General features: G+C 38.0%; 1 protein-coding gene across 2 annotated transcripts in view; it reads left to right on the forward strand.

The window, feature by feature from the left end:
- The window catches only part of tpst1 (tyrosylprotein sulfotransferase 1), a 39,016-nt gene that overhangs the window by 16,615 nt on the left and 9,038 nt on the right, over window positions 1–13,363 (forward strand). For both annotated transcript variants that reach the window (XM_028464692.1, XM_028464693.1), the window contains exon 2: window positions 5,756–5,954. In XM_028464692.1, the coding sequence (XP_028320493.1) occupies window positions 5,756–5,954 (199 nt within the window). The remainder of the gene's footprint in view (window positions 1–5,755; window positions 5,955–13,363) is intronic.

Consider the following 13,363-nt stretch of genomic DNA (forward strand, 5'->3'; position numbering starts at 1 on the left):
AATTGTTGTGAATCTGCTCTTGTCTGTATGTATATGAATTGAAAAGCAATCAGGTTTGTTGGGGGGAAAATTGACGAGTCTATGTAAAGTTCTATTTATTATTTAATTTTTTATTCTATCTATTTATTTATAGAAACCATTTTTATATCTAATAAATCAAATATATATTGAATAGCAATTGTCCATTTATTTCATGTAATTTTAAGGAATAAATACTACATCATGATATAAAACTTTCTCCATATCGCCCAGCCCTAGTGTGATCAGTGTGTTCTCTCTTTATTCTCCTGTTCGTGTGTTTAGAGCTGATAAAATGCATCAGTCTGACATTAATCCAATAGATTGTTTGGGACAAACATGAGTTTCAGCTGCTGTCCGTCATGTCAACAGCAAAGAGCTGCAGTGCTAATGGTCCACTACTATCTGACAATTATGGGAATGTATGAGGAAGTCTCCCAGTGATTACAAAACACAACGTGCTCTGTATCAGATGTCTTTATAGCCTCTGCCTGTCAGTAGAAATCAATAATGTTTCTTCCACAAAACAAAACGCGTTGCATTATACAAATCCAGGGAACATCTTATGGATTCAATAATCTTTACATAAAGTAACAGGTTTGACTTTTTGTAGATAAAACGTAGGAATATAACGATTCATGTCTTAATACCTTCTAAATGTCCTTATTAGTAGATCTATGTCTAACTAAACACATTATTTATTTAATTACCTTTTAAAAATAGGACTACTTTACACTTTTAGAGCCTGTGTTCCTCCATCACATGATTGATGATGTCACATGACCCCACTGCCTGTAAACTGTAAAAGGACTTCCACCCAAAAGTCCTTCTATTCTCAGGGTTTGTTTGTCTTCAACAGTCCTTGATTTAATCTCTAACTTCAGCCACCAGAGCGTGTCAGCTGACAGCTTCACTCTAATAGAAAACAATGGGATGTTTACAGGCCGTGTGACATCATCAATCACATGATTTCAAGATGGAGTCCCATGTAGTCCCATTTTTTTTCAATATATATTTATTGATTATGATGAAAACAGAATACAATAACACAGGACATACAAAAACAACAACTGGCCCGTTCATACAGTTAGTCCCATATTCAAAATGAGAATGCTCTTTTAATAATGGAGGAGGTTTTGAGTCCAGAATATGTCAGGAATGGTTCCCAGGTTTTTTTAAAGATATCATCTTTATGATGCAGCCGACAGGTCAGAAAATCAAGGGAAACAAAACTAAGAACCATTTTCTGCCTTTGAGTCTTTGAAGGAACATAGTCTGATATCCAGTTGACTAAAATACATTTTCTAGCACAAAAAGTCAACATTCTGTTGTGTTTACCTTTCACCACAGGGTCAGTTAGTCCCAACAATAAGGATTGAAATTCAAATTCACATTAAGGATTTGGTTTATCTCCAGTCCAATCATATGCCAGAACTGCTGAACCCCTGGACATGACCAAAAGCAGTGCGTGAGGGTACCAATGTCTGTTTTACACTTAAGACATAATGGAGATGAGTCGGGTTTGAATTTATTGCGTCTGTAAGGGGATATACAGTATGAGCCCTGTGGAGAATCATACGCTGAGTGGCTTTAACCCTGTTACACACGCACAGTGTTTTTACATTAACCAAACCTTTTCCATTCATCGTCAGAAATGTTGATTTAAGTTCCCTCTCCCAGAGTCCCTTTAGCTGAGATGTATTCACAGCAGAGTATCTCCTGAGGATATTATAAAACTTTGAGATAGAATCATTCGATTTAAATTGAAAGATCTCTCTTTCTGTGTCAGAAATTTCTTGAAACTCCAGATGTGATGAAATCTCTCACCTGTAAATATTGATAAAAATCCCTCCACTGAATATCATACCTCTCAACCAACTGATTAAATGACATTACATTGTTCCCCTCTAAAAAAGATTGTATTCTGGATAAGCCTTTTTGTGTCCAACTTCTATCTAAAATCTATTGTCTAACATCCCCGGTAAGAATTCAGGATTATTACATATAGAGGTAAAAACAGAAGTCACCTTCAGCCTGCCCTCTAGTTTTCTTAATGATCGCCATGACTGTAGTAATATTAATAGGATTAGAACAAACCTGCCTTATAGAGTTTACTTTCTTTAGAAACAGTAATGTCGTCAAAGGGCAATCAGACAAGGAGCTTTCTATGTCCATCCAAAGTGAAGTAGGACTTCTCTAACCATAACCCTAACCCTGAGGCGGGGTTTTCTTTTGGACCATATAAAGGAGCTAAGCCAACCATTTACCTGTTTAATCACCTTATGAGACAATAAGACTGGGAACATCTGCAATGGATGGAGTAACCTGGGAAGGATATTCATTTTCAGTAGTGCAATTCAGCCCATCCAGGAAACAGGAAGACTATTCCATCTCTCCAGATCAAGCCGAATACGGTCCAATAAAGGAGGGAAGTTGGCTTTATACATCTACTCCACTTTAGGCGTTATGTGTACCCCCAAGTAAACAAAGCCCCCTGCTGACCACTTAAAAGGAAAAGGACACATAGGTACTTGTTTTAGTCTACCCAGGGGCATCGACTCAGATTTTGTAAAATGTATTTTGTAGCCTGAAAAATAGCTGAATGTATTTATTGTTTTGATAAGACCTGGTATGGACCTCTCGGGCTCCGTCACAATTATCAGGACATCATCGGCGTAAAGTGTAATCTTATGTTCCCTGTCTGCAACTTTAAGTCCGCTAATGGAGTTATCTGCTCTGATGGCCTCAGCCAGGGGTTCCATTGCCAGGCAAACAGCAGTTCTTGGGAACCGTAGTCCCATTTTTAAAAGGAAATGAAATGAATATGGTGCATATAGAGATGTAACGATTAATCGTAAGGTAGTTAAAAATCGATTCATAGGTATCACGATTGACATCGATACTTTGAAAATTGAATCGCAGTACTTTTTTTAAACAGCATGGGGCGCTATATATTTATCCCTTCTTCTGTCCAGCAGTGTACGTGGCGGGCGGAATCTGCTACTACTTTCTTTCTGGCCGCCATCTACTCTTAAACATGTTAATAAATGATTCTTTACTCCTTTAGCACCGAAAGAATATCTGTAATATTACATGAATATCTGTAAAAGTCACGTTTTTCTATTACCTCTGACTGCTAGCATAGCATCTCTTCTTCACTGCTACATTAGCTGCATGCCAACCGACCACTGGGTTACCAGCGCCCTCTGCTGGTCCAAACAGATATCTGACGTAAATCAGTGCAATGACGGGTTTTTTTAAAAAGTACAATTGTTAAGGCACAAAACACATTTTCAGTTGCACTTTTAAAAAGAAAAAGAACTATTATGTAGTTTAAACCAGAATTTAAATGAATCGGCTTCTTCTTCATTTGTATTATTCCTTTATTTATTTCATTCAAGATTTATTTTTAGTTAAATTGCATTGTTTTGAATAGTTTACCATGAGATTCTTTTGAAAATAAAAAATAAATGGAAAATAGAACAGTATTTTTTAGTTTTCTTCCCAAAAAAAATACAGGAATATTTTTCATCCATCATTTGTCTATAGTCCCATTTTGTAAAATAAATCGTGAGAGAATCGTATCGTGAACCCAGTATCGTGAATCGAATCGTATCGGGAGTTGAGTGAATCGTTACATCCCTAGGTGCATAATAATGTGTTTAGTTAGACATAGATCTACTAAGAAGGATATTTAGAATGTTTTAGGACACATTAGTAAAAACAGGTCTTCTTCTAGGATCATCTTAACTCTCACTGATTCCGTGTGTTTTCTGTTCTATTCTATTTTTTCTGTCAAGTCCAACACTTGGCTCTGTGAGCTGTGATGTCATCCCTTTGCTGAAGATGAAAATACCAGTGTGTATAAACTGTGTTTGTGGGAACACTTCAGACTCGTAGATAAAGAATCCTTTCCTCTTACTCACTTTGACAACAGCCCAGCTTTGTGAAGCTAACGATGACTCAGTAATGAAACTTTCCATTCTGCTGCTCTTCCTATTCTAACGGATGAAAGATGTTGAAGCTTCACATGAGGTTGATTTCTGTACCAAATGGTTTCTGTTGTGGTTTTGGAAGCTGAGGAACGTAGAGCACGTTAAACTGTAGACATGTAGAAGTTTGCAGAGTAGAAACTGAACAGACAGATCCTTTATTTAAATTCCTGCTGACTAAAGGAAAGCAGGAAGCCATCGCTGATCTTGTTTCCTTATCAAGTTACAGCCAGTTAAACCCAGTCAGAAAGCACTGCTGGACTCACTGGGTCACATATGGGGCAGTGGGCTCAGAACCATAAAGCTGTGTTTAGATGATTACACAGACACTGAATTTAGTTTATATTATTCCTTCCCCGGGATGCACAGAAATAAACATTATTGGCAGAAAGATGAAATAAATGCGATGCACCAAATTTCAGCCACCAAAAATCTTCGGTCAAAAACCGAAAAATGCACTTTTGTTTCATTTTCGGGCAAAAAAATTACAGCATCCTGTTTCGGCCGAGTTGTTTTGGTAAAATTCGAAGATGCAGTTCTGGGCCATTTTTGAATGAAAAATTTTATGTGGCCGAATTTTTGTTGCTTCACTACTTATTGCTGTCAGTCAGAAAATTGTTCTCAAAAATTAATGTTTTCTTTCAACATTCCTTAGGGTCATTTCATGGCATTTCAACACTTTTTTTAGGACATCCTACATACTTGGCTCTCCAAAAATTTAGCAACTTTTACCAATTGTTCCTAATTATTCAATAGGCACACTGTAATTTTGTCAGATGAATACTTTTTGAGACATGGACAATTTAGTGATGGTGGTATGTGTCAATTTTCGTGTGATTTTTGTGTGTCCTTATTGTTCTTCCATTTTCATCTTCCAATATATCAGTAACTCCATCACATAGAAAGGTAAATATGGTATAGTAATAAGCTCCACCCACTCTCTCAGAATATAGAAATAGATCTGCTATACATCCTATCTGGTGGACATGTCAGCTGCTCTAAATAGTCACAAAGTCAGTGTGTGTTTGGGTCTGGAACATGTTCACTAAACTACTTAGCATATGTCTCAGCTCCCTGTAATGTGATCAGCTTAGAGCTATGAACATAGACTGTTCACATCACTAAGGATTAGTCACAAATATGTATTGGTTCTAGACTCACACACTCTGGAAATATGAACAATATACTTTATTTTTTACTATTTTTTTGTAAAAATAGTATATATGAAAATATACTGTTTTTATACTATTTTCATATTCCCATAACTGCATGTGGGAATGTAAGAAAAAAATCTGATGTATTGTAATTTATACTATAAATGTTACTCTTTAGTGGGATATAAAACATTTGTGCTGTAGTTCCTGAGATATTGAAAGATGAAAATAGAAGAAAATAAGGACACATACCCCCCCCATCACCACCACTAAATTGTCCATATCTCAAACAGTATTTATCTGATAAAACTACAAATGTGTTATTCAATGTGTTACTATTGAATAATTAAGGAACAATTGTTAAAAACTCCAGAATTTGTTGTAGGCCGACGTGCGTGAACCATTTGTTAAAAAGTCATGGAATGTTTTAGTTCTGGTCTTGGTCGTAGCTCACAGTTCAGATAACTGAGCTGTTGTTCTTTTGTCATGCTGTGGAGTAAATCCTCTTTACACATGTTACAGTGATTGGTCCCTGAGCTGCATGTTGCTGACCCCTGGTTCAGTGAATAAATCCCCTCCCTCTCCTTCTAGGGTGGAGAGGTCCACAGATCAAGTCATTAAGCCAGTCAATGTGGAAGCCTTGTCCAAGTGGGTGGGGAAGATTCCTGTCGATGTCGTCAGAGACATGGCCGCCGTTGCTCCCATGCTGTCCAGGCTAGGCTACGATCCTCATGCTAACCCACCCAACTACGGTCACCCTGATGCCAAAGTGCTGGACAACACCAGAAGGGTGAGTACAAACCATAGACTAAAAAGAATGGACGGGACAAGTGAAGAGAAGCTTTTATTTTTAGAGCTCCACCTGCTGACTGGCTGCAGTATAGGTCATAAACCCCGCCTCCTCAATAATAACAGATGGGATGAGGGTCAAACTGTAAAGTTAAAATACTCGTCACATAATTTTGATCATTAGTTATCACCCTACATTGTGTTCAAGTGCTCATTTTACTGTGAACTTTGTTTTAAATAAGTTATTTGAGGTTGAAAAACGGGATTTGAGTCATATATGATGATGATTGACAGCCGCGGGCCTTGCGTAGATCTCTTTGGGCTCTGTTCTCTCGTCTGGACTTAAGCGCTTTTTTACGCGCCTGCAGTTACGCACTTCTCTCCTATGCGTATTCTCCGGTCCAAGCTGCTGACACGCCCACCATACCATTTTTTATTATTATTATTTTTAAAACTATGTCTTTGTACAAGTTAGAAACACTTATTAATGACTTATAGGGTTGTTTGGTGCATGATAAGAGTACATGAACAAAAGCATATAAGCAATAAAAAAACTAATAAATGAAGTTAGAATGTATATGGTTGAAATAAAAAAAATAATCGTTGAGTTTCCTTTGCACATCAATTTATGTTTAACTAATATAAATAATCAACTTAGGATAACAAATTCACTGTCTTTAAAAAAAAAAAAAAAAGACAATAATTATTATTACATAATACAACATAATAAACCATAGAGGATAAAATACAATAAACAGAAAATGATTCCCTTAGAAAACTATATTTGTATGTATTTTCTGGGTGACGTCACTGGTGTTTTATGAGATTGGATATGATCCCTCCTTTGTATGTATATAATTTGTGAATATTGTTTGTACATTGTAAATATCTCTGTAAATAAAAAAAATTAAATAAAAAAAAAAAAGATATCACTCTGAGTCAGTGCGGAAAATCAAACAAAACAAATGTTCCCTCCTTTGGCTCCTATAGCTGGTGACAGCGCCTGCACAGTAGATCTCCTATTGCTTTATCGTCTCTGCCTCGTTCAAAGCCAAAATAGTTCCAAATGTGACTTTTGGAGTTTGGTTTTTTGAGCAGTGTTATGGAAAGCAGGGTAAAAGCAATTCTTCAAAGGACATTTACTGACCATTTTATAGACAAAATAAACACAAAAAACAGACAGAGATGTTATTATTACAGGTGTTAAAGGGTTAATACAAAATAGGCCATAAAATGTATATCTCCGACATATGGAAAAATTATAAAGGATACTGCGAATAATAATAAATACTTGTATGATGTGATTTTATAAATACAAAAACAAGTTGAAAAAAATGTGATATAGAAAATTACAATAGCGCTTATATCGAGATATATCGCGAAAATAGAAGACTCAATATATCCTAATTAACAATATATTGCCCAGTCCTACTGGTTACAGCAACTGGTTAGCTCATGGAACTGCACCGTATGGTGTTTGGAGTGGATCAGAAGCTGTTTTCTGAACTCAAACCCAGACAAACCAAGGAAATGAAATGATCAGATGTTCTCCACCCAGTCAGACCCAGTCCACCACTAAACCAGTCAGACCCAGTCCACCACTAAACCATTCAGACCCAGTCCACCACTAACCATTCAGACCCAGTCCATCACTAAACCAGTCAGACCCAGTCCATCACTAAACATTCAGACCCAGTCCACCACTAAACCATTCAGACCCAGTCCACCACTAACCATTCAGACCCAGTCCATCACTAAACCATTCAGACCCAGTCCATCACTAAACCATTCAGACCTAGTCCACCACTAAACCATTCAGACCCAGTCCACCACTAACCATTCAGACCTAGTCCACCACTAAACCATTCAGACCCAGTCCACCACTAAACCATTCAGACCCAGTCCACCACTAACCATTCAGACCTAGTCCATCACTAAACCATTCAGACCCAGTCCACCACTAAACCATTCAGACCCAGTCCACCACTAAACCATTCAGACCTAGTCCACCACTAACCATTCAGACCTAGTCCACCACTAAACCATTCAGACCCAGTCCATCACTAAACCATTCAGACCCAGTCCACCATTAAACCATTCAGACCCAGTCCACCACTAACCATTCAGACCTAGTCCATCACTAAACCATTCAGACCCAGTCCATCACTAAACCATTCAGACCCAGTCCATCACTAAACCATTCAGACCCAGTCCACCACTAAACCATTCAGACCCAGTCCATCACTAAACCATTTAGACCCAGTCCATCACTAAACCATTCAGACCCAGTCCACCACTAAACCATTCAGACCCAGTCCATCACTAAACCATTCAGACCCAGTCCACCACTAAACCATTCAGACCCAGTCCATCACTAAACCATTCAGACCCAGTCTGGGACTAAACCATTCAGACCCAGTCCATCACTAAACCATTCAGACCCAGTCTGGGACTAAACCATTCAGACCCAGTCCACCACTAAACCATTCAGACCCAGTCCATCACTAAACCAGGGTTTAAAGCGTCCTAGAATTCTCCTGTTTGCTGTTGACTCCATTTGCGTGTTCACACAGACCAAACGAGGAGGACTATCTCAGCAAACTAATCCTAGATCTGTTGGTGTGAACGCACCCTTAAGTCCAGCTTGTGGCTCCGCCCCCTCACCACAGACTGGGACTGAGACAAGATGGTGGATCTGTAGAGGAAACTGAAACACTTACAGTGTGTGTTGGACAGAAGGAGAATAACAAGTGTGTGTGTGCAGTGAAGGAGGGGCTGCAGACCATTTTCTATCTATTCTCTAAAGCAGGGTTTCTCAAATGGGGGTATGTGTACCCCTAGGGGTACGAGATGGCACTACAGGGGTACTTAAGAGATGGAGAGAAAAATAACATATAAAAGCATTAAAAATATAGGGTTTTATCATGTTTATGTTTAGTTAAAAAATTATAATAATACTGAATATTAAAAAGAACAAACAGACAAAAATCAACAAAATACACAAAATGACACCAAAAACATAACAGACACAATAAATGAGAGAAAAATACACAAATCACTACAAAATACACAAAAGTAAAATAGAGAAACATACAAAACGATATGAGAAACAACCAAAAACACACACACTGAGAGAGAACAATACAAATAATACCAAAAACACACAAAATAAGACAAATATATGCTGAATATTAAAAAAGAACAGACATACAACAATGAAAGAACAACAAAAACACTCAAAAGGATGATAGAAATGATCTTGATAGGAACATGAACTGAAAATACAAAGGTCCGTCTTGGTTCCACATCAGGAGGGAGATGACTGGAAATAATAAAAAGTATAGAAATAATTTTATTCAGTTCACTTATTTACAAAATGAGATTCTTTAAAATGTGTTATCACTCATTCATTCCATCATTATCTCTAGTTTTATTTCACAGAATTCTGAGCAAAATGTTGTCGTTGGACATGGGGGGGACTAGAACCAATAAAGTTTGACAACCACTGGGCCAAACATGCACGTACAGTACATGCACCAGCAGAAGGAGAAGCATTATCAGAAATGTACAGAAAAAGTCTCCAGATGGATCCAGTTGAATAGAGGTGAGTGGTGGGGGCAGTGAATGCCCCTAACCCCCACCCCCCACCCCCATGCACTCCAACACTTTGGTCATCTAAACAAATCCAATATGAGATAAAACCACATGTGGAAAATGGTTCCCCCCCCAATACTCTACAGCCAGGATTTTAAAGAGGAAAGTGGCTAATGTGAAGCTAATGGAAGGAGTCGCACAAAAAAGAAGGGGGGGGGGGGTGATGGGGGGGCTGCAGAAGCAGCTTGAAGTAATTACTGATCACGTCTGAGACAAAAGGTGAATCTACCACGATGACATCATCATTACACACAGTGTAAGATTTACACATGAAGCACGTTCAAAATATTTGCTTCCACTGATTCTTTCTGTTGACCACAGTTTCCAACAGTTTTTTTTTTTTTTCAATGGAAAAGAGGCTCATGTGGTTTTCGAGGTAGAAGAGAAAACTTGATGCAGATTCATATTCATATTCTCAACCTTTTTAGCCCACAATTCTATGAATCTGTGATAACCACATTTATTTATTCATCTGAATAATATCCACTGTTATCCAGAAACGTTTATTATTATTATTATAGTCATCTTAAAGATGGAAATCCTGGTTTTAATCACTAATAAAATGGTTCAAAGTGACCAAAAATGGTGGAAAAGGAGGTGAAATGGGATTTAAAAAACCACAGAAATTGGTTAAATTAGAGTGGTCAAAAACAAGGGTTATAGTATTCAGTATTCAGGCCCCTTTACATTTTTCACTCACTTTCATTATGAGTGTTACAGCAAAGGGTCTGAATACTTATGACCATGTGATATTTCATTTGCAAAAATTTCTACATTTCTATTTTTTTCTGTCAAGATGGGGTGCTGAGTGTGAAATAAAATTATATTTTTTGATTTTAGCAAATGGCTGCAATGAAACAAGAGTGAAAAATGTAAAGGGGTCTGAATAAATTCTGTACCCACTGTAAGTGTCAATATTGGCTTAAAAGTGGCAAAAATGGGGGGGGGCTCTGGTTCTATTGGACCAGCCCTGGTGACTCTGGTCTGGGATCATGTGAGGTCTGTTTCTCTCTCTCTCTGCTGTGAATTATGTTCATTTATCACGGCTCATGAAACCACAATCAATAAGTTTTAAGTGGCTTTAAAGTCGTCCTGGTCCCCTTTGAGAGATGGAAATAAGGATCAATAAGTTCTCAGTTCCTCCACATTTAGAACAACACAGTGAGTTATAGCTCTAAGGTGTGTGCTGACCTTTGACCTGCGGACCTCCCCAATGACTCGTCCACATTATGCATATGAATTATTAATGGAGGCCACATGTTTCACATTACTAATGTTGGATTTATTTAGTTGTAGCTGTAAATCTTCACAGTCGATCATGTTTCCAATGATCATCTTCATCCTTTATCTTCCTCAAGCTGCTGGAGACGACTATGTTTAATCAGATAAAAACATATCGTCTCCTCAAGCATAGACATAAACACTAGACGTCGCGGAGAAGCCGCCATATTGTGAGGGTCTAGTCTGCCCTTTAAGCTAAACAAGTCGACGCGACATGTTTTCTGAAGAAAACCACGAAAATATACATTTACGTGACTGTGAAGAATCATTGCATTCATTTTTAATTTATTTATAATTCTGAATGTAGCAAACATAGAAAGTATTGAGAGGAAATGGAAATGGAATCCTGGGACTGCTGTACTTTCCTTTTTGAGCAGAATCATGATGTGACTAAAATATGTGACATTTACTGTATGTACAATGAACATGTACATTAGGACACAAGTTCTAACATTTTTGGTGGAACAAATGTAGATATGTATATATATTTACACAATAACATATTTACCTATTATTTATGCATTTGTTACATTTTTTTTAATTATATTTGTTGTGACATTATTTACATATTTATAGATGGATGACAGAAACTGCTCAAACTGATTTTGAGGTTGTTTTATTTCACCAATTTAAAAACCTTGGAAAAGGACCGTCTTACACAGCCTCTAACATGACTTGCCAATTTGAAGTTTTAGTCTTCTCATTTTTGCTGTGTCATGGAATCTTAGTTTGATGAAAACTGTAACTACTGCTGACATGAGCCCAAAGTGATGGTTTTCAAATTATGCCATACTGTGTGTCCTTGATGTGCTTCCGGTTGAGAGAGGACACACTCATGGTTTGCTCTGGTTCTGACTGGCCAGTGAAACGTTCTGCTGATGTGACAACTGTCCCCTCAGAAGGAATCACCTCCCCTATTCCCGAGGGTCACTACAGCAACGCGTCTCACAACAAACCCTGTTATATATGTCAGAGCATTGTCCACAAGACCACCAATACATGTGGTCACACACGAGAGCAGGGATGTTGGCGAACGGGGAAGGGAGGTGTTCAGACTCTCCTGCTGCTGGAGCTGAGGAAAGATCAACAGGGACACAGTGTCATTGAATGCTGCTACGTTTCCAGACTCGCCAGGAGAAACATCACAGTTGACCATGAGGCGGCGGGAAATAGCCGATGGATTGTTATTCCTGCCCCCTGAGATAAACAACAAAAACACATCACTATCAATGTACAGACGTGCTGTGGACATTTACTCTGATCAGATCCTAACAAATATTAGCTAAACTAATGAAGCTTTACAGCTAACAATGTAGCCTCTGCAGACCATAGCTTATCAGCTTCACAACAAAGTATTTTTTTTGCATTGACAGTACTGTATATATTTGTTTATCAACACTAAGCAGACCATCACAGCTCTCAGTCACAAGGGGGAAAAAGGAAAATTCTGAAATCCCAACCACTGATTCTCAAACAGTGGTACGCAGGCTCCATCTAGTGGTACGCCAAAGAAACACCTAATTAAATATAAATACAATTGAAATTTATTTTTTTTATTTTCCTATATTTAAACACAGTGTTACTGTTCAAACTGTGTGTAATGTAACAGTGGCTGACAATAATAATAAATATGTACTTGTTAGATAAAACCTCTGCCTTGTTTTTAATGAATACAACTACGCTACTGTATTTTAATGTTGGTCATTATGGGGGTACTTGGAGAGCCAAGTATTTTCTGAGGTGGTACTTGGTGAAGAGAGTTTGAGAACCACTGCTCTACCAGATGTTCTGATGGAGTTGAAGAGGAACTCCAGGTGATCTTCACTGAAGCGATATGTGCAGATGTATCGCTGATTTTGAAGCTGCTCCAGTATCATAAATATTAGTGTGGATGTTAACGATGTACCCCATGACAGACAAGAACCTTCAAAAAGAGAACATTTTTAATATTTTCATAATAAGCCACAATAAACCATAGTTAAAGAACATTTTTTTACCTCATTTTATGACAGTAACGCCACTTGGAACAATGGCATAAAGCAACAAGCAGCACACTAGAAAAAGATGGGAACCAGTGAACAGAGCATCACATGAACTTGATGCAGAACAAGAGAATGGAAGGGGACCGGGCAATATATAGATATTATTTACATATGTTTGAAAACACCAACAGTCATACTTACAGGACGCTTACAACAGCAATAGAGGTAATAGATCCAAGTCAACGCAATATGCGTTTTTGCACTAATTGCCCGGTCGCGAGAATGTCATGAACTAGACATTTCTGAACTTATTGTGTGAACATAGGCCTCATATTGCCAAAAAATGCTTTGATCAGTGAAGGGGTGTGCCGCCTTTCATCATCAAAGCCATCAAGTAATTCCTGCCTCTCAGCAAGAACTCTACCCTCTCTGACCAGTTAAGAGGATCGCTTTGAGGGATTACGACCGTTCATTATGTCAAAGAACCTGTCCA

Source organism: Gouania willdenowi, chromosome 13 (assembly GCF_900634775.1).
Source record: "Gouania willdenowi chromosome 13, fGouWil2.1, whole genome shotgun sequence".
In the NCBI taxonomy this organism is placed as follows: Eukaryota; Metazoa; Chordata; class Actinopteri; order Blenniiformes; family Gobiesocidae; genus Gouania; species Gouania willdenowi.